General features: G+C 34.5%; 1 protein-coding gene across 3 annotated transcripts in view; it reads left to right on the top strand.

The window, feature by feature from the left end:
* Window positions 1-22,941, top strand: part of LOC126825385 (sodium- and chloride-dependent glycine transporter 1) — a 337,837-nt gene that overhangs the window by 260,242 nt on the left and 54,654 nt on the right. For all 3 annotated transcript variants that reach the window (XR_007681937.2, XM_050555001.2, XM_050555002.2), the window contains one exon: window positions 16,541-16,669. Coding sequence is in view for 2 of the 3 variants with exons in the window: in XM_050555001.2 (XP_050410958.1) it covers window positions 16,541-16,669 (129 nt within the window). In the remaining variant the exon portion in view is untranslated. The remainder of the gene's footprint in view (window positions 1-16,540; window positions 16,670-22,941) is intronic.

The raw sequence follows: 22,941 nt of genomic DNA on the forward strand, positions 1-22,941 counted from the left end.
TGGTCGTATATTGTCGTTTCCCCTGTTTGTCCGTCCGTGCTTGTGCACACTCTAGATAGGGGTTTCAGGTCAAAGTTTTAAATGGCAGAAAAATTTTTTTAAAAAATATTTTGTGAAAATATACATAATATGCTACCTCAAAAATTTTATTTCATTAAAATATTCTAATTAGATCCAAAGTTATGGAATTTTAAAATCTGAGATCGTCGTCAATAATGTAACCAAAATGCTCTATAGCAGTCAATGCGTGTCATGGCACCAAAATAAGTGCTTTTCAGTCATATCTGAGTGACGTCATAAGCAGTATTTTTCCTTCAGAATCGATAATACCAATTTTAAAACTGAAATCCGCATGCTATAGTCAGCTAAGATTTATTAAAATCGTAATAATTTGAATGATAATATGTCAAATATTTATAATCTTGATGATGCCACAAAAAATGTAGGCTATATTTAGTTGAAATTTAGCAAATTTCAGTCAGTAAAACAGATAAATCTTGTTTTCTACGGCTGTAATTGTCTTATCTCGGAGTATCACGCACCATAATAATCACAAAAATGTTATCTATCGTTTGATTGGCTCTATGTAGAAACCCCCGGAAACTAAGGTACGAATTCACCAATGAACTGAAGTGGGTCTTGAAAGAGCTGATGTAAACCTCTCTTTTGATGGAGCGCGCACTATACTATCATCCAGGTGGTTCCAATCAATAATTGTCTTTGGGAAGAAAGAGTGTTTATAAAGTTCAGTTTACATGCAACTGTTTTAAAACATTTGGAATTGTTTGTTACATGATTTTCAACTATATTTTTATACGCCCATATTTTATGTGGACATATATTGTCGTCGCCCCTGTCCATCTGTCTGTCCGTCCATCCACAATTGTTTGTGAACACTCTACAGGTCACAATTTTTATCCGATTTCAATGAAACTTAAAATATAGGTTTATCACCCAAAGATCTCGGTTCCTTTCGATATTGGCATGTATCCGACTGTAATTTCATGGATTATGGCCCTTGATTGTACGAAAAATCACGTTTTTTGCTTGTGAACACTATAGAGGTCACAATTTTTATCCAATTTGGTTTAAACTTGAAATGTATGTTTATAACCCACAGATCTCGGTTCCTTTCAATATTCGCGCATATCGGACCATAACTTCCTGAATTATGGCCCCTGATTGTACGAAAAATCCCGTATTTTACTTGTGGACCCTATAGAGGTCATAATTATGATCCGATTTAAAAAAAAAGATTTTATTATATCACTGTTACACCCTAAGGACGGCTGAGTTCGAATTTCGTGAAAATCGGCCCAAAACTGACAGACAAAATGGCCGCCCTTTGTTCTCAAATAGTGTAAAAATATGGTATATCAAGGTTGTGGACCCTGTAAATGTCACAATTGCTGATAATTGCTGCCAGAGTTATGGCCCTTGATCACTTTGAAAAATCTTGTTACGCTCTAGAGGCTAAATTTATCATCCGATTGACTTCAGATTGATACACAGAGTTTAAGGTCTTGAGACGAACAAGTATATTGATTTTCAATGAATGTTAAAAGTTTCGTATACTAAAAGTTAGCATGGGGCAGAACTTTATAAAAACCAAACAAATTCTAATGGTTTTTAAACGCCCACATTTTTATAGGCCCACATTGTCATGTGGACGTATATTGTCGTCGCCACTGTCCGTCCGTCTATGTTTTCTATCCATCTCTCGAAAATGTGGGCGTATCCTGCCTGGCAGCTGCTGGTCATGTGGACGTATGTTGTTGTCGCCCTTGTCCGTCCACAATTGTTTGTGAACAGTCTACAGGTCACAATTTTTATCCGATTTCAAAGAAACTTGAAATATAGGTTTATCACCCTAAGATCTCAGTTCCTTTCGATATTGGCAAGTGAATTATTGAAATAAAATTGAACCATGTTTAAATCATGAAATGACCTAGTTTGTGTCGAGTGGACGTTAAACCCCATTTCTCTCTCTCCCTCCCTGATTGTAGGAAAAATCATGTTTTTAGCTTGTGAACACTGTAGAGGTCACAATTTTTATTCGATTTGGTTTAAACTTGAAATGTATGCTTATAACCCAAAGATCTCGGTTCCTTTCGATATTCGTGCATATTGGAACGTAACTTTCTGAATTATGGCCCCTGATTGTACGAAAAATCACGTTTTATGGCTTGTGGACCCTATAGAGGTCATAACTTTTATCCGATTTAAAAAAATGTTTTAGTATATCACCGTTACTATGGAAGGATAACGTTGCCAATATTATTTCATTGTTCACGGTGCAAACTGCAAATGTCAGTAGTTTAAAATACGTATTTTAGTTTTACAATTTCCATTGCTCAACAATACCAATGCCACAGTGTTAAAATACAGAATACACTTTTCAATAATACAAAATACAGTAGAATAGTTATTTTGCACATTACACTTCTGCATTCTGCATAATAGACAAATGCATAATAGAACCTTGCATAGTAGAACATATACCTTATATGGGATCTACGACGAACGTCATTTGCATACGGAAAAAAGTCCGGACTATGACGGAAATTAATGATTTACGGGATAAAGCCATAAGGTTGAGGTCATTAGAAGGGGACAGTACTCGATTTTGTTAGTCTTCAATGTCCAGGCTCTATTTGGTGAAATAAAGATCCTGGAGCCACCAAAGCTAGTTTAGAAGTCATTGCGTGCGCAGTGAGCCTACCCTAACCCGATTCCCCCACATATTTAGTACGTTTACGGTAATATATCTCGAAAAGCCAACATAGTAGGCTTCGGAAATTGTGCAGTCTAGTAGTTTATTTATCCCTTGATTCTGTGAAATAAATACATTTTGTCACTAAAGCTGGTTTGGGTTCTTTTTGATGCAGCGTAGGCGTACCCCTTGTTTATTGTACCCACGAACCTCGCCTCGAATCCTGATGCTAGGAACTTTTCGGTGGTATAACTCGATACGCCATCATAAAAAGTTAATGAAATTTGGCATGTTCATACCTTATGCACCTGTCAATTGGGTGAAATAAAGATCCTGGAGCCACCAAAGCTAGTTTAGAAGTTAGGCAGTGAGTCTACCCTAACACGATTCCCCCAAATTTTTAGTACGTTTACGGTAAAATATCTCAAAAAGCCAGCATAGGAGGCTTCTGGATTTTTGTATTCTAGTAGTTTATTCAACCCTTGACTCTGTGAAATACAAAACAGTTTGCCACCAAAGCTGGTTTGGGTGCTTTTTGATGCAGCGTGGACGTACCCCTTATTTATTGAACCCACGAAACCCGTCTCGAATCCGGGTGCTAGGTACTTTGCGGTGGTATATCTCGATACGCCAACATAGAAAGTCGATTTGGTCAAATAAAGATCTTGGACCCACCAAAGCTAATTTAGAAGTTATTGTGTGCGCAGCGAGCCTACCCTATCCCGATTCCCTCACATATTTAGTACGTTTACGGTAATATATCTCTAAAAGCCAGCATAGGAGGCTTCTGGATTTTTGTATTCTAGTAGTTATTCATCCCTTGACTTTGTGAAATACAAAACATTTTGCCTCCAATGCCAGTTTGGAGTGCTTTTTGATGCAGTGTGGACGTACCCCTTGTTTATTGCACCCGCGAACCCAGCCTCGAATCCAGGTGCTGGGAACTTTGCGATGGTATAACTCGATACGCCAACATAGAAAGTTAATGAAAATTGGCCTGTTCATATCTTATCCATCTGTTGATTTGGTGAAATAAAGATCTTGGGAGCCACCAAAGCTATTTTATAAGTTATTGTGTGCGCGATGAGCCTACCCTCAACCGATCCCCCCATGGTTTTAGTATGTTTACGGTAATATTTGTCCAAAAGCCAGCTTAGGAAGCTTCTGAAAGTTTGTATTTTAGTAGTTTATTCATCCCTTGATTCCATGAAACAATAAAATGGCCACCCTTCGAAACTTGAAATGTAAGTTTATAACCCAAAGATTTTGGTTCCTTTCGATATTTGTGCATATCGGACCGTAACTTCCTGAATTATGGCCCCTGATTGTACGAAAAATCGTGTTTTTAGCGTGTGGACCCTATAGAGGTCATAATTTTTATCCAATTTAGTATATCACCGTTAAACTCGAAGGATGGCTGAGTTCGAATTTCGTGAAAATCGGCCCAAAATTGACAGACAAAATGGCCGCCCTTCGTTCTCAAATAGCGTAAAAATATGGTATATCAAGGTTGTGGACCCTATAGAGGTCACAATTTTTATCCGATTTTGTTGAAACTTGATATGTAAGTTTATAACTGAAAGATCTTGGTTCCTGTCGATATTCGCGCATATCGGACCATAACTTCGTGAATTATGGCCTCTGATTGTACGAAAAATCATGTTTTTAGCTTGTGGACCTTATAGAGGTCATAATTTGTATTCGATTTACTAAACGTACTATAATATCACCGTTAAACCCTAAGGACGGCTGAGTTTGAATTTCATGAAAATTGGGCCAAAACTGACAGACAAAATGGCCGTCCCTCGTACTCAAATAGTGTAAAAAATATGGTATATCAATGTTGTGGACCCTCTAGAGGTCAAATTTTCTTTTGATTTTGATGAAACTTGAAATGTAAGTTAATAACCCAAAGATCTTGGTTCCTTTCGATATTCGGCATATCGGATAGTAACTTCCTGAATTATGGCCCTTGATTGTACAAAAAATCGCGTTTTTAGCTTGTGGTCCTTGTAGAGGTCACAATTTTTATCTCATTTAAAAAAAATGTGTGAATATATCACCATTACACGCTAAGATCATGGATCCATTTGATAATCGGGTAACTTAACTTCCTGGATTATGGCCCCTAATTGTTCGAAAAAATGGCATTTTTAGCTTGCCGGATTCTTTGCTAAAGGTCACAATTTTTTTTCCGATTTTAAAAACCTTTTAAATATTTCACCATTCCACCATAATGAAGGTTGAATTTGAATTTGGGAAAATCCTGTTCTTTTGTTTGATATAATTTTTATATATGTGTTCATTTTATTAATTTCATAAACGTAAGTTGAAAAACGTCAATTTCCCCGTGTTTTGACGTTACGCTGAAAATTTTTGTTACGTTTTGAAATGAGGGTACCTCACTTCAAGTGCTCGGCGGCGGTTCCTATTTTTAATATTATTTTTTCATTTTAATATCATTAGAAAGATAATTGAACGATCTTTCGATCAGTCGGGGGTGCTTTGTCTGCATTTCGAAATACCATGCCTTTTTTGTAAGTTGAACGCATCAATTCACTTAATCTTTTTGTGAAGCGATTTGCCAATATAGCACCCCCGACCGATCGAAAGTTTGTTTTATTGTCGTTTCAATGCTATTAAAATCAACAAAATCGGAGCATTTTAAGAACCGCCGCCGAGCATTTGAAAATTGTATACAATGGGCAATTTTGTCAAAACTAAATAGCGTAGTTTTGCCTTGTTATGACGTCAATTCTACATGAGAAGAAAAATCCATTCAAGTTCCTCTGACTCATATTCGCTGTAAATTTAGGTCAAAATGCAACTCGATGTTTATTTATGAAGAAATCGTTATGCTATATGAATAAATGACTTGCCTGAAAATAAATAACGATAGTAATTCCATTTTATTCACGCCTTTCACAGGGCCGACTGTGTTTACATCACGTGACTCATCTTCGCGCGCTTTTATAACCATGTGACAGGAATAAAAAAAATCGAAGGGAAATTTCCTCCCAGCGACCACACGTCTCTACTTTTAACACCAAACATTTTTCAAGAATTGAAAAATTCTGTAATATTGATGAATGTTTCAATGCACTGAAATCATAAATTCGCTGTTCACTGAATTATTCAAGCCCAATTTTACAGCATTTCTGTGCACACGAATGGAAATGAAACCAGAAAATATCAGAAACCTTGAGCAAAGATTTATACAGTTAACAATGCAGTCTGATCAATGCCAATCAAGTGTCAATTTTTAATTCTTTATGGCTTAAAGCTTATTAGATCCTATAAATTATATTTCACTATGAAACTTTCAACCAATGAAATTTATATATTTATTTAACTTCTTTTCATTTGATGTGTTACAATATTTTATCTTTAATTTGATTTGTTGAAATCATTGTCCTTTTGTCTGTATACAAATTAGTTACTTTAAAAGACCTCTACACACAGACAAGAGGGCAGATGAAATTAGAGACACACAGACAAGGAGATCGAATGCCTTGTATATAATTTGTAAATAATGTATTTTTGAAACTGTATATAAAGTAATATTGAAATGAATTTGGAATTGGACTTTTAATGAACAGTGACCGCCTTCACCAGAATACTTCTCCAGTAACGAGCTATACACCCCCAATCCTAGCTCTTTCATATGTATGAAATATTACATATGTACATATGTATCACCTGGGTGCATATTCGAACCAGAATAGCCCACAAACACGTGGGTGATATAATGGTGGAAGATGAATTCAAGATTTGGAACTTCTTACATGCCAAGCGAGAACAACTAAAGATCTAATGGTTTGAACAAAGACAGTCAAGAACAGATTGGAGATACAAGTGGATTCCTAGATTTGGTTCATATGAGATCAGAGAATTAGTTTGGTAAGTTAAATCAACTATTTCTTGTACCATTCTCGAAAATTTACATTTAGTGTGTGACAATAATTGTAATTCTTTATTTGATGATAGACTTATTTACCAGTTGATTTCAACCTAAGTCAGAATCATTAAGATGGGTTATTCTCACTCAAAAGAACTAGATAGTAATACCAAGTCTTTAAAAACCGATAAAAATGCTATTGCCTTCCTGAACAAAGATTTTGTAACTGTCACTATAGGTAATAATATTGTTAAAAGCCTTTTTGACAAAGGAGCAAGCATATCTTTTATCTCTGAGACACTGTTAGATCAAATTAGACCAACTACAGAAATCTTGCCATCTGAAATAACCCCTGGTGTTAGTATTACTTGTGAAGGTCAAGCTGTCAAAATTTTAGGATCTGTTTTACTTGATTTCGAAGTTTCTGACACAATCATATTACATAAATTTTATATCATAAGGTCTACTTCAAGTAATTATGACATAATAATTGGTAATGATTTGTCAATTAAGAAAGTCAATCAATTAAAATGTATTGGACAAGACTCAGTACCAGTAGTTTCCAAAGATTCCTCAAAAGTCAGAAATCCTAAAAATTTCATTGTAAATAAAAACCTAATAATTAATGATGTAAGGTATAGGGAGTTCTTAAACTCATTTTGTATGCCAATTTGTTTTAATGTTATAACTATAAATGATAATATGTATATAAATAATAATTTAAAGTGTTCTGTAAGTCAATTCTTAACCACTGATAAAAAATATGTAAATATTTCAACACTGCTATTTTTCTCCATGTTTCAAATTAGGAAATTCAAAGAGATATTCTTTGCACTATATTTTATGTTTATCCAAAACAAGACAATGATTGTATATAGATTCATGGGCAGAATTTTTAAAAGAGAAAAAAAAAAGTATGTGAATGTTATTAGCATATATACAGAAAACTCGTGTAATTACGAAAAATAGATATAGTGACTTTGTTCCCCTGTGGGACCGGGGACAAGAGTAGGCCCAACGTTTGGTTAAATTGCGTGTCGTAAAAAGCGACTAAAATTGACACCCTCAAAATTTCCACATATTAATTAGATTATATTACTTTCATTTAACAAAGAAATAGGTCTGTGTGTCTAAATTATTTTTATAATTATTGTTATATAGCTATAATAAGGTTTGTTAGGCAAGGTGGACTGGCCATCCATTTTTGACTGACATGCCAGCGATGTGCCATATTGGTGACGATCAATGTGTAAAGCACTGTGTAATCATTTTACAAACTTTTACAAAGTTTGATTAAATGGTAAACATAAGATAATAGCAAAACTATTATGTTTTTTCTTCTAATAGGAAATAGAAGTTCTGAATATGATTATTATATTGAATGATATGTATATATATAAATATAAATTGGTTTCTTTTTTCACATTTTGTGAAATATACCCCCCAAATTTTTTTTGATTAATAATTATAACATGAAATTAAATAAAAGAATTGATAACATGTGACAATATATTAGATGATAAATAATATATGAGAATGAATAGGAAAATAAATTAGATCATATAAGAAATGATCATATAAGAATAAGAAATGATCATATAAGAATAAGAAATGATCATAGTAATAACCGAAATATTGAATAATACTATATGAAATAAGGAATAAAAGAATAGAGTATCTTCTGAGCCTTTGCACAGTCTTGAAGACATACACGATTATATTTGGAACGGAAAGTGAGACTGGTATTACATTTTAGTCAGGTTGAGTACAGGGAATGACCACATTCTTTTGATTCAAAATTATTTAATATAATTGATTTATTGTCACACATTGAATGTTATTATATGAGATGGTCGAGAGATATTTCAGGTTTAATCTTGTTGAGCAACATCTCTGATAACAGACTGGACCAAAGAAGCTTGAAGCTGATATCTTCAATCCTGGACAAGGTTGACTTTGTCAAACCAAGTGAGATTTCTCCAATGTCAAGAAGAAGAAGTACCAGCACATGGTTCATCACCAGATAAACTTCAAGGTATCCAGACAACAAAATGTGCTAGATCAATAAGATGAATGTGGTGGACCTTACAATCGTAATCCCTGATCCAGTAAATTGTAACGTTCCAGAAACTGCCAAAGATGAAAAGTGTGTACCTGATGAAATTTGTGTATAAGTGCAGCGGAAGCATTATAATTGTGTGTTACAGCAGAAATTACGTTTATATAACCATGTTAATATCTAATGTGAATGTGTTCTGCATTGGAAACAATCAATTATCAACTACTGCCAGAAATAATGTGTTCAATTATTTCCACAAATAATAAATATTTCAATGTTGCATACTTTAAAAAGTGAAAAATTTCAAACTTTCTTCATTATTGTGCTAATATTTTATTATGTGACTCTTAATTATCATTGACTTTTCATATTCTATTATCTTGATTCAGTTCAATAACTGACTGAAAAACATTTAATTGGAATTTTTTTTTTCTTCTCATAATTATTGCAAGTGATATTTATGTATGTGACAAGGATGCATTATACATAAGGCGACAACAAAGGATTACCTTAGTGACTTTAGCCTGTATAATCATATATCAACATAATCCACTCAATATATTGTGATACAAAATTTTATACAAATATTAAATTATAAGCATATGTTTTTCTTTTATATAATTATTAATAATTTCATCAAGTATATTGTGTATATATATCATGCGAGGACACATGAATTTTTCAGGACGGGGGCATTTATCACCGAATAGTGATACTAAATTCTACTTCTTTTTCAAATTTTATTTTAAAGATATACAGAATTTATTTCTTAAAGTATATACACAATATAGCTAATAGTAAGGTTATCATTTGGTCTTTCTTTACTTTTAGTGTTAATATTTTGATTTAAAGTCTATAAAAAGTAATTGCCTAAAAGCATGATTGGCTTTGACTGTTTTATAATCTTTGGATGCCAGTAGGCTTATTAAGAGAAACCTTGAGCAAAGATTGATACAGTTAACAATGCAGTCTGATCAATGCCAATCAAGTGTCAATTTTTAATTCTTTATGGCTTAAAGCTTATTAGATCCTATAAATTATATTTCACTATGAAACTTTCAACCAATGAAATTTATATATTTATTTAACTTCTTTTCATTTGATGTGTTACAATATTTTATCTTTAATTTGATTTGTTGAAATCATTGTCCTTTTGTCTGTATACAAATTAGTTACTTTAAAAGACCTCTACACACAGACAAGAGGGCAGATGAAATTAGAGACACACAGACAAGGAGATCGAATGCCTTGTATATAATTTGTAAATAATGTATTTTTAAAACTGTATATAAAGTAATATTGAAATGAATTTGGAATTGGACTTTTAATGAACAGTGACCGCCTTCACCAGAATACTTCTCCAGTAACGAGCTATACACCCCCAATCCTAGCTCTTTCATATGTATGAAATATTACATATGTACATATGTATCACCTGGGTGCATATTCGAACCAGAATAGCCCACAAACACGTGGGTGATACTATACCCAAATAAAGTTGGACCAACAAAAGAATTAACGCTAGCTGAAAGAGTTTGAAAAATGGCTCAATTTCTGGATTTGCCGTTGGATAATTTACAACATTTCGTTTGAGATGATGGAACCGACATAGATTATGAATTTCAATTAGGTCAGTCATGTCAATATTACTAATTACTATCACTTAGTATTGATACGGATACCCAATTTTCGCAAAACGTTTTATTAAATAATTTAGCATTGTATAACAGTTGTCATACTAATTATTATAATTTTAATTCTTTGTTTTTTTAAGAAACTATATTTAACACCTCGAGTATCACATATTATTTGTTGGCCAGTTAAACGTTAAACAAGTTGAAAGAACCGACAAACGTAAGGCCTTTAGGCCTTGATTTGATATTTATTTACATTGATTAAAATATACCGATTTGAAGGAATAATAGAAATTTTTAAAAGTGAAGTAAAAACATAACAATTCTTTGAGTTAAATTTTAGCTTTTAGGCCTAGGCCTTTATAAACATGACTAGGCCTACCATAGCCTATCAACTGAGTAACCTACTTTTACTCTTTAGTCTTTAGAGAATAATTTTTTATTGGTCAATGTTATCTTCTGATTAGAAAATAATATGTAAAAGCAGAATTCTAACAATAATGTAAGCAACGATTGCTGAGAACAATGATAATGAAACAACAGTGGTCCTTTTTTAAAATTATTTGGTTGCTATGACAACCATCCAAAATCCTTAATAATTCACTAAAATTGTGTACTCCTGTATACACAAGATCCGAAATAAATGTTTCACGCTGTGTTTTAAAGTTTATTGTTGATAAGAACTACACAAATACACATATTACATGAAAATTCTATGAGACCGCCAGTTGCGGTTTTTCTGACTGTAAAAGTAAACACATTAGAGTTAACTCCCTCGATGGGCGCGTTTGATTGGGACGCACATAATTTGTCTAGTTACATGCACATGAAGTACTGCAATTAAACCAAGTACCAATAAAATGTTTGATTTAGAAATAAACCATATTATACAGTCTAATCACTAATTTCCGAAGATTCAACAAAAATTATACAATTCTTAATATTTTATATTACATGGGCTATAAATATATGCTAAAATGCTTTCTGCTACTGTACTTAAAATGTGGTGATAATTGGTTTGTCAGGATAAACACCATTCAACCATTGAAAATGGAAAAACATTGCCTTTTTTGGGGTGTTTGGTTTCGTTTTGATTGCTATAACAACCAAATATTAAGTAATATACAAGAGTAAAGATAAGTAATTTTAAAAATTCACAAACATATTTACTTGTAAACAAAATTTCTCTTCAAGATCTTAATTCCTTCATATTTTATTTATGTCTTAATAATGTCCAAAATGGACAATTAGCTACTGCAGAATGTTCTTCAAAAGGGAACTCCTTTCCAGCACTTGGGAGAAGACATATAAATATTCTGATTTTATTTATTTTTTTAAAATCTTGTCCAATAGCTTCTGTCAATTATCAATATTGATGTCATGATTATTGGAAAATAATGCTTTTCGGAAAAAAATAAATGTGGTTGCTATGGTAACAGCCCAAACTCCTTCATATTTTTCCCAAACTTACACAATCCATATCATTTGATATTACATGGGTTTCAAATATTTTAAAATGCTTACTTTAAAATGTGGTGATGACCTTTTGGGTTATGGTAAATAGCATTGAAAATGGTCAAAAATTGCATTTTTTTTCAATTTTGGTTGTCATAGTTGTGATAATATATGGCAGATTGGAAATAAGTAATTTTAAAAATTCACAAACTTTTTGACATATTCCCATAATTTCACTTGTGTATCTCCATTTCTTCTTATTTTATTAATGTCCCAAAAACGCCCCAAAAATAGGCAATTGTGTGCCGCGGAAAATTGTTCAAAAATGAACATATATCCAGCTTTTGAGAAAAGGCATATATATATTTTTACTCTTTTTTTTTTTTTTGTTAATCATACTTGATAGCTACTGCTTATAAATTGCATAACAACCAGGTTCAATATTTCAGATATAACATGCACAAGACCATTTTTGATGAAAAAATTGACCAAAATCGCCCTGACAAAATGGAATTTTTGAGAAAACCTATGTATTTTGCAGTTACTGTGGAAATCGTTGTAATTATTACAAAAATGTGAAAATTGAAACATAATTAGCCTTAAAGATGTATTTCATGAATTTACATCTTTATTTTTGATAGGTTTGATATGAAAAGAAATATGGCATCAAAAAAAACACCAAAAATGGCTTTTTCAAAGTGTTAAAAAACCTTTCTTCCGCGAAAAGTCAAAAATTGTAACTTTGAGCCTCAATAAAAAAAAATGTTTTCATCCGATTTTGAATCTGTAAAAAGTTTTGTGAGAAGAGTGATGAGATCTACTTGAAAAGCTAATATAATCAAATGTATAATCATAATCTCAAAATCACCTTTTCCACCTACTTGAAGAAAAAAGTGAGACGGATCATCTTCCGTCTGTCTTTAAGTGATGGTAGGTCTAAGTCCTTCAGGATCCTTGTGACGCAGCCTTCTTCTTTAGATTTGTAGTCACCGGAGACAAACCTTGCAGCTTGGCGTTGGACTCTCTCAAGTCTGTTGATATCCTTTTATAAGTATGAGTCCCAGACAACTGAGCTGTACTCCAGGGTGGAGCGAACTAACACCAAGTAGGCTGGTCTTCTGCCAGATTGGGGGCAGTACTTGAGGTTGCACTTAAGAAATCCCACTGAGGAGTTAGCCTTCTTTATTAGCCTGGTAATGTGAGTGTCCCACTTGAGGTCTTCATAGAGTGTAACTACAAGGTACGTTTTTGGGGTTTTTTTTCACTTGCTGAAGTATGATGTTGTTTAAGGTGTAGAAGTTGGTAGATTTACTGTTAATACTCATGATATAACATGTCGAGATTTGATGGTGCGGTAGAGCAGGCAGTCATCTGCAAAGAATCGAACTTGTGATTTCACGGTTTCTGGGAGATCATTTATGTGGCACAGAAAGAGAAGCAGGCTGAGCACTATTCCCTGGGGTACTCCTGAGTCAACAGTTACCGGGCCCGAGAACTCTAGGATAACCATATGGATTTGGTTTTTGACATTGTGTTTCTGGAGGAGATCATGTACAGTGGTTAGTAGTTGTGTCTCACAGGAGTATCCCGAGCTGAAGACTGGTCAATATCTTGTTCCTTTCAAGATGTGTAAGGATGTGACGGCAAATGATGTGTTCTAATAGTTTGCAAGTCACGCAGGTCAAGGATACAGGTCGATATTTTTCAGGTAGGTGGACGTCCCCTTTCTTAAAGACTGGTGCAATGTTGGCATTAATCCAGTCTGGTGGGAGTTGACTGGTGTTGACTGATAGCTGGAATATCTCACGGAGGCCAGGAGCAAGTTGGCTACTTCAGGTCTTCAGAATAGTGTTAGCTATTTTGTCTGGTCCAGTCGCTTTCTGCTCAAGTATGTTCTTCAGTAGGTTTTCGACTCCTTTGATAGTGGTGTTAAGTGAGAGGATCGAAGTTATGACTGACTGGTTTCTGTAATTCAGGTAAAGGCGTAGTGTCTGTTACATTGGTGATGCAGATTTGAACTGGTTAACTAGAATTTGTGCTTTATCTTTGCTGCCATTAACTAAGTTGCCCATTTTCTTGAGGGGTGCTATACCAATACTGTTTGGTTGTTTTTATTTGATATACTGCCAGAATGGTTTGGTGTTATTGTCGTCAAGCCCTTGCTGGATGGTACTATTGATATGGTTGATCTCTGCTAGCTTAAACTCGTGCTTGCAGCTTTTCTGGAATGTATGGTAGACTTTCCATTGGTTGTTTTTTTTTCCTTTCCAGCTTGTGTAAATAACCTGGACTTCCTCTTTGACATCTTACGTAGTTTACTGTTGAACCATGGTAATGATTGTCTGTTCTTACAGAATTTGGAGGGGATGTGGGAATCAGTGATCCTCGAGGTAATCTTTGAAGATTGACCAAAGGGTGGTTACATTCGTATCATCAGAGTTTCTAAGGTTGATGATGTCCTGGGAGAGCTTTTCGGTGTCTTTGTATATGAGGTGCCAGTTGGCCTTCAAGTAAATATAAATCTTCCTTGGCTTTTGCTTAATATAATGAGGTAGAACATTAATGACTGTAACAATCATTGCATGGTTGCTGATACCAGGAACTGAGGAAGATGATTTAATAAGAGAGGGGTTGTCTGTAAACACCAAGTCTAGAATATTGACGTTTCTAGTCGGTTGATCTTGGATCTGTGTGAGGCCATATTCTATTGAAAGATCAAACAGGGATTGTTGTACATGTCTATCTGCTGCTCCAGCGTTCACTCAAAGATTCTTCCAATCAATATCATGGCAGTTGAAATCTTCAGCAAGGATGATGTGTTTGGTTTTTCGTTGAAGAGTCAAGGATTTAAGCGACTTCTCAATTTGTAGCATGTCGTTGGTATTGCCGTGGGACATATAGAATTTATACACAATGTTTAAGGTCATGAAACGAAGAAGCCTATTGATTTTCAGCAATTTTGGATAATTACTGCCAGAATTATGGCCCTTGATCACTTCAAAAAATCTTGTGGACGCTCTAGAGGCTAAAGTAAATATCCGATTGACTTCAGATTTATACACAGTGTTTAAGGTCGTGAGACAAAGAAGCCTATTGATTTTCAACAATTTCCGATAATTTCTGCCAGAGTTTGATCACTTCAAAAAACCTTGTGGACGCTCTAGAGGTCAAAGTTAATAACTGATTGACTTTAAAGATACATTATGGGAGATTTTAAAAGAGAGTTGGCCATTCTTGCTATAACAGTTCAAAAATAGATGATGAAAGAAGAATATATTGAAAATTTCAGTCAAATTACTATATTCTGAACAAAGCTATCACCATTGTAATTTTTGACTAGAAATAGGAGTCAGCTTTCTCTTCACCGTCTCCGAGAATGGCCGATTGTTTGATTGACAGGCGTTAACTCCACCTACATAATCTCGATTATCAAGTAACGTTTTCAATGGCTGTGGTACCGTTAGCCTATTTGGTTTGAGATGGGGTTGCAATTCCAATTGTATCATTTATTTTTACTACAAATTAAAAATAAGACTTTTAATATGTAGATAAGAGGCGAAAGTTTGAAAGGAATGGACCAAATCAATGAGGCATAATTATAGCCGACTTCTTGTTAGCCTGCGTGTACTCTTGTACTGTAGTAACTGGGGTAGGCCTACGTAACTCCCGAAGCAGACAAATAGGAAACAGTGATCCAATGGGGCTTCAATTCAACTGGGGTGATGTTAGCTGCGATGTTTATCAATTTCCATAATTTTTCTGTAAACCCAAGTGACAAAAGAGCGTATAATACTGACATCCAAACTCTCATTTTAACCACAACTAAACATAATATCAAGGTCGTATATATCGAACTTTCCATCAAATTGACAGACATTCGACCTCGCTCAACAGCGGCCTCGCTTCGTACACTCGATCATTTAGCCTTGATCTAAAATTTCCGGGAGTATCACGTCAACGTAACGGTTAATCTCCGCTTACGACGCCATTTAAAAATTGAATCAATCAATGAAATCCTGTTTAAATCCAAGCCGAATCCAAGCCATCCGTGGGTCTACAGAGTTGATTTTGTGCTTGTGTAAATAAAGATCTAATTTATAATTTCTATGGCATCTGAAGCCTAAATAAAGACTTGCAATAATCAGATTTAGCTCTTGCATAATGTATGTTTAAATTTATACGCAGTGTTTGAGATCATGAGACGAAGAATCTTATTGATTTTCAACGATTTCCGATAATTACTGCCAAAGTTATGACCCTTGATCACTTTGAAAAATCTTGTGACGCTCTAGAGGCTAAAGTTATCATCCGATCGACTTTAGATTGATACACAGAGTTTAAGGTCCTGAGACGAACAAGTATATTGATTTTTAATGAAATTTGATAACTTGAACAGCTAAATCCATGATATTAAATGTTTTGTATACTAAACGTTAGCATGGGGCAGAACTTTATAAAAAACAAAACAAATTCTAATGATTTTCTAATAATTACTTAATGAGTTGTTACTCTTAATCAGATTTTAGTGTATTATAAATGTTTCATTACCGAAAGAAGTAAAAATATGTGACAACTCTTGTTGACTGCCCGGACGATTTAGCTGCTGTGGGCGTATGTTTCGTTGCCTGACAATTTATCTTTATTCACTGAAAAATACAGGTTATGATGGAAGATTACTACCCAAGAGCAGAGGTTTGAACTTGTGTATCAAATGTCAATTGTTAATGACAAAAGCCCAAAACTTATCTATATTATGTAATAATGTTTTTCTGTTTATCTAGTTTGCGTTGTTAGAGACGGTTATGACAGCTGTACAAGACACATATCCTGCATTAAGAAGTAAAAAGGTGTTTGTTGTATTATTTGTTAGTGTGATTGGTTTTCTGGGTGGTTTAATCATCTGCTCTCAGGTAATTATCATCTAATATACGGAATGTCATTACTAGGCTAAACTTGGTTATAAAATACAATACATGTGTAGAATACTTTGTAAAACACTAATAAAAATGGTTGGAGTGCCCAAGTTTAGATTTTTTGTTGATTCCATAAAGTAGTAAGGTTTATAAAACGTTAAATACTGTATATTTCAACATGGCGCCCGAGGGGTTTAATATATTTAGGTACGAATTGGTACCAAATGATTTATTTATATGAGGATCAAGGTTTGACTAAGCCTTGCAAAACAGAAGTGGGAGGCGACTAGTATTTGTCTCTCTTTCGTGGACAAAGGTGAGATTGTCCATTGTGTTAACTGGACGGGTACGCTTATCATCCTTTGGTTGTGTGTGTTTGTTGAATGAGCGGCTTCTTTTCAACCAGATAGGCTCTAGACCGATTTGATTCTATATCTCGCATAGCTGAGAGAATAATGATTTTTTAGCCGATAGAATATCTTCCGTCAAAGGGGTGGTTGATTCCGAGGCAAAATTGGGAATCAGGACTGACCAATTTGATCAATAAAATTAGCAGTAACAAGATCATAAGCAGAGAGTGAGATAATATAAGAGATAAGAAGACCTGGTTGTCCCGGGGGTCAGTGACTAGTTTTGTTCGTATTAAACTCTTCAGACTGATTGGACCCACGTGGCAATCGGTTTTATTTATACTATTCCGAAACCCTGGTGGGGTTTCCATGGTTACTAATTGTCGGGGTTATCGGGGTTGGCCTCTTGGCAGGGTTTGCGAATTTGTTACCGGGGTAGGTAGCTCACTTAACCAGGGTTTTACAGAGGTTAGACAACTGATCGTTTACATTAAGTGCTAGTGTCGATAATTTTACTAACTAGGATGCCTTTGGTTGGTTTGCAACATTGTTACTTGTCATAACAATAAAGGGATAGTATATAGACAAGGGTGTTGAGGTAACACCTGGGAGAGGATTATGTGCCTAAATATAAATAACACCTGGCTGAATGGTTAGCATGTGCGCGCTGTATCATAAGGCCTGTCATTGAGTCAACTGGCGTGGTTTTGAATCCAAGGTTGTACGTAACAACGAGTAGGGTCGTCTGTCTAACTTCGTGAGTTTTCTCCAGGTCCTCCGGATTCCTCCCACTGCTAAAGACCTCTACGCCAAGCGAATTATTGAAATAAAATTAAACCATATGTTAGTCCAGAAATGACCTAGTTTGTGTTGAGTGGACGTTAAACCCCATTTCTCTCTCTCTCTCTCTCTCTCTCTCTCTCTCTCTCTCACTAATTGGTACCTAAATATGTTAAACCCCTTGGGCGAGATGTTGAATTACACAGTATTTAGCGTTTTAAAAACCTAACAACTTTATGGAATGAACGACAAATCTAAACTTGGGCCAACATTTTCGTCGCTCCTGTCCATCCGTCTCTCTGTCCATCCACAATTTGTTTGTGGACACTCTACAGGTCACAATTTTTATCTGATTTTGACGAAACTTGAAATATAGGTCTATCTCCCATCGATCTTGGTTCCTTTCGATATTGGCATGTATCTGACCATAGCTTCATGGATTATGGCCCCTGATTGTACGAAAAACTACGTTTTTAGCTTGTGGTCCCTCTAGAGGTCACAATTATTATCCTATTTAAAAAAACATTTCAATATATCACCGTTGCATCGTAAAGTTGGTTGAGTTCGAATTTAGTGAAAATTGGACCAAAACTGACAGACAAAATGGCAGCCCCTCATACACAAATAGTATAAACATATGGTATATTCAGGTTGTGGACACTCTAGAGGTCAAAATTTCCGTCTGATTTTGATGAAACTTGAAGGGCATGTTTATACCTAAAGATCTTGGTTCCTTTCGATATTCGCGCATATTGGATTGTAACTTCCTGAATTCTGGCCCCTGATTGGTTTAAATAACAGAAATGTCCTGTGTATAAAAGATCAAAGAATAAAACTGCACGTAGCCACTTTGTTTATCTAAAAGGGGCTCCGGCGCACTTTAAGGAATTATTTTTGACCTAATATTAACCATCGCCAATCATGGGATAAAGTCAATCAACAAACAATACGGGTCTACTTTATTACAAAAACATTGGTGAACTTATCATTTTGTCTAAAATCATAACGCTAATCAGCAAACAATCCACCAGACTCTTTGGTGCCGAAATGAAAAAGTCAGCAAGGTATTATCGGACTGATATACGTGTCCAACTGTCCATGGTATTCAGCAATCGTTCAAGCAGAAAATGAACCAAGAATGTTTTACAATCAACAATGCTGATTGTTAGCCATTTTCTAACATTTCTTCCAAGTTGAAACTATATGCTTCATGATTTTTGCACAAAGCTAAAATTATTGTCACAGGTAAATGCCAAAATTTCTAACGAAGACATTAATTCCAAAGAGCTATTTCTGCCTAGAAAGTATGGCAGCACGGACTCAGTAAAATTTTATGATTGGCGTCGCCAATTCCGTTCTACTTTTTAATTCCACCTTACTTGTTATTCTGTAACCACTAATCTAAAATGCTCTTTCGATCTCATCTAAAATAGTGCATGCCACAAAAACATTGAATTAACTTATTTATGATATCCCCATTCTTTATTAAAATTAAACTTAAATATATGATACAATTCCTTTTTAAATTGGCTTTCTCTGAAATAAAGTTTGGCAAAGTTATGCGTTACATAAAAGCATGAAATGTATTAAGTAGGTTTTATTTGATCTGCAGCGAAAAAGGGTCGTCGTTCTATAATAATAAAAAGAAATAAAGAGTTAGAATTATTAGTTTATTTTCACGTTTTGTCTTACACAATAGACATTTTGTTAGCTTCTGACACATGTGTATTAATTCTACAAGCCTTGTGTTTATTGCCCCAGATAATCGCACTACCCTTCAACCCAAAATGCTTTCTATAGATCCCATATTATGTAATATATGATTGGTGCAATACCCATGCTGTTAGTCTTAATTGCGAAGACATTTAAACAAAAGGGTTTAATCAGGGTAGGGAGTCAACGTGTATACGCGTAAATCAGATCCGTGAGATTTATCATTCGTGGATGTGTTGTCAGTGTGGGAAATACTGTTTTAAATGGATATATAAATACACGTTTTATGATTGTGGACGAAACGCTATGTGCATCTCAAGAAAGCTTTGCTTCGGAACCGTCCGGTTGCATTAAAAATCCAACATCAGTTTCACCCTAATGATCTTGAAAAATAATCCCCGGATAATGACAGGCATTACAGATGCCTGCCGTCGTATGAATCCTGAAAAATAATATTTCACCGTATCGCAACAGGTCAGTTCTAAAAGTAACACTTATTACAAAAATGAAATGAAATGAAATGAAATGGAGTTTAACGTCCTACTGTTCTGCTCCTAACCTGGGCTAATGAAGACGGGCATATGCCATACAGTGTGCTATGAGGGAAATTTTGCCCGGACAGCGGCACTACGGCCTACTCTTATATCGAATTCCAACTGCCAAGGGATCTTTTATGTAACACTTATTACAGTATTAAAACATTGTGCGGCAAAATAGACATTCGGCGGCAAAACTGAACGATGACCAACAACTAAACACATCGTAATATCTGAACATCGCACGTGAAATTAGATGTTTGACAACAAAATTTAACACCTTGCGTAATTGGACACCTTGACTGATTTTAATCACGGCTCGGGAAATTGAACGGTCCAACTAATTATTGAACAGTCGTGCTAATTAGACAGGACGCTTATAATTCAACACGTGTCGAGAAACTAAACACTAGTTAATTAGATGCTTGGTAAAAATTAAACAGTGAGATTGAAATTCGATAGAAGTACAAATTAAGCAATATTCGCCAAAATTCAACAATATTTATGAATAATTGGACACAGAGTAGAAATTAACGCTATTTACACCAGATTAAACGGTACCAATGTTACAGTGTTATGGCCTGAAATGTGCAAATATCAAAAAGGACTGAGATCTTTGGGTTATAAAGATATGTTTTAAAGCGGAAATTGCAATTTTTCTAAGAAAGTCAAAACGTAATTATTTCTATGTCTTTTGCTCAATAGGTTGTCAACTCACAATTATACGATCATAGGTGTCATTCTCACACTTACAACTCATTTACACAGGAAATAATAACACAATTACCTCCCTTGTTTTCTATTCTCCAACATGGAGTAGCTTTTTTCAACGTTTGAAAATGAAGAGCAAAATGATATTTTTGCCAATTTCTCAGCTGGCAATAGTGAATTATAGGATTAATAGGATTATTCTTTAACAAGGTAGGACTGTTTATGGATACCATCTATTTTCAGGCTTTATTTTAATAAATTTTAAAAATATAACTTAAAAATTTGCTATTTCCGCTTTAAGTTTCATCAAAATCGGATAAAAATTGTGACCTCTAGAGGCTCCACAAGCTTTGTATTACACACTTCTACACAATTTGAGTAAAAACAGCGGCCATTTTGTTGGGCACTTTCATTTGAATTTTCCCGAAATTCGAATTCAACCTTCATTATGGTGGTATGGTGATGTATTTAAACAGTTTTTAAAATCGGAAAAAAATTGTGACCTCTAGAAAATCTGCAAGCTCAAAACGCGATTTTTCGTACAATCAAGGGCCATAATTCAGGAAATTATAATCCGATATCATACATGTGATTGGCCACAAGTAAAATGTCAGGAGATTTTTGTAAAAATGTCAGGAGAATTAAGGTCAAAAGAGGAAGACTTTAATCATGCGTTAAAATTACCCACCCACCATGAATAAAAGACAAATTAATTTACATATTTTATATATTTTAATATGCATGTCGCCTAGGCCTACATTAATAAATTTAAAAACTTTTGATTAGCAGTTTTGGTCATTTGAGGTGCAGTTACATATTTTAAATGTAACAGTTTACTTTTAATTTGCCTTGATAGCCCATTTACATTACGGTAGCTATGGTTATTAAAATTTTGGTGGTTATTGTCATTTTGGAAAATATTATTCATATTTTGTGCATAACTTGCAAGTTACTGATCACGCACGGTATGAATTGTATTGTTGATGATATTTTCAACACCATTCATGTACGATCCTTTACGTGTGCTAAACAAATTCCAACTGCAGACGACATAATGTTGATGTCACATGGTCTGAATTACCTTGCTGTCCACATTGGTAACATAACCGTAATGAGTTTAAAATCACACATTACAAATTAAAACTGTATGTAAAAAAAACCCTATTAATTCATCCTGTTCTGAACATTCACAATACTATTTAATTATGTTTTATTGTGCAGAAATTGCCGTGAATAGGAGACTGATATAAGCGCGCGATGTCAAACTTTCAGTTTTGCAAAGCGGTAGCTTTCGGGTCCCGTCGCTTCCGACTACATTTAACATCGAAAATCATGAATATTACGACCAGGACTTTATTAATTTCGTATAAAAACAATAATTCTTGTGTTATTTAAATGATATTGTTCCAAATACGAAAACATCGGAAATGTATTCAGGCTGTGTTACTAATTATAGTAACAACATTCAACACAACATTTATTCCATTTAACAAAAAAAAGTCTGTCTCGTTTTATTTCGATGCTATTTTATTACAATTTTGACTCCCAAAAAATAAAATTACAAGAATTGAAAAAGCGGGAGTATTTGTCTCCCGATCGGGAGCTCGGGAGATCAGGGGTGAAATCGGGAGACTCCCGCGAATTGCGGGAGGTATCACATGTATGCGATATGCACGAATATCAAAAGGAACCAAGATCTTTGGGTTATAAACATGCATTTCAAGTTTCATCAAAATCAGAACAAAATTGTGACCTCTAGGACTAGGAGGTCAAAAATCTTGATATACCAGCTGTTTACACTATTTGCGTACGAGGGGCGGCCATTTTGTCCGGTAGTTTTGGCCTGATTTTCAAGAAATTCGAACTCATCAACCATTACAGTTTAACAGTGATATATTAGAACGTTTTTTTAAAACAGATAATAATTGTGACCTCTAGAGGGACCATAAGCTAAAAACGCGATTTTTCGTACAATCAGTGGCCAAAATTCAGGAAGTTACAATCCAATATACGCGAATATTGAAAGGAACCAAGATCTTTGGGTTATAAACTTGCATTTCAAGTTTCATCGAAATCGAATCAAAATTGATATACCAGATGTCAGGGCTCAAACTAGGATCAATTTTTAGGGAGAAATGAAATGAAATGAAATGGAGTTTAACGTCCTACTGTTCTGCTC

This window comes from Patella vulgata, chromosome 6 (assembly GCF_932274485.2).
Source record: "Patella vulgata chromosome 6, xgPatVulg1.2, whole genome shotgun sequence".
NCBI lineage: Eukaryota > Metazoa > Mollusca > Gastropoda > Patellidae > Patella > Patella vulgata.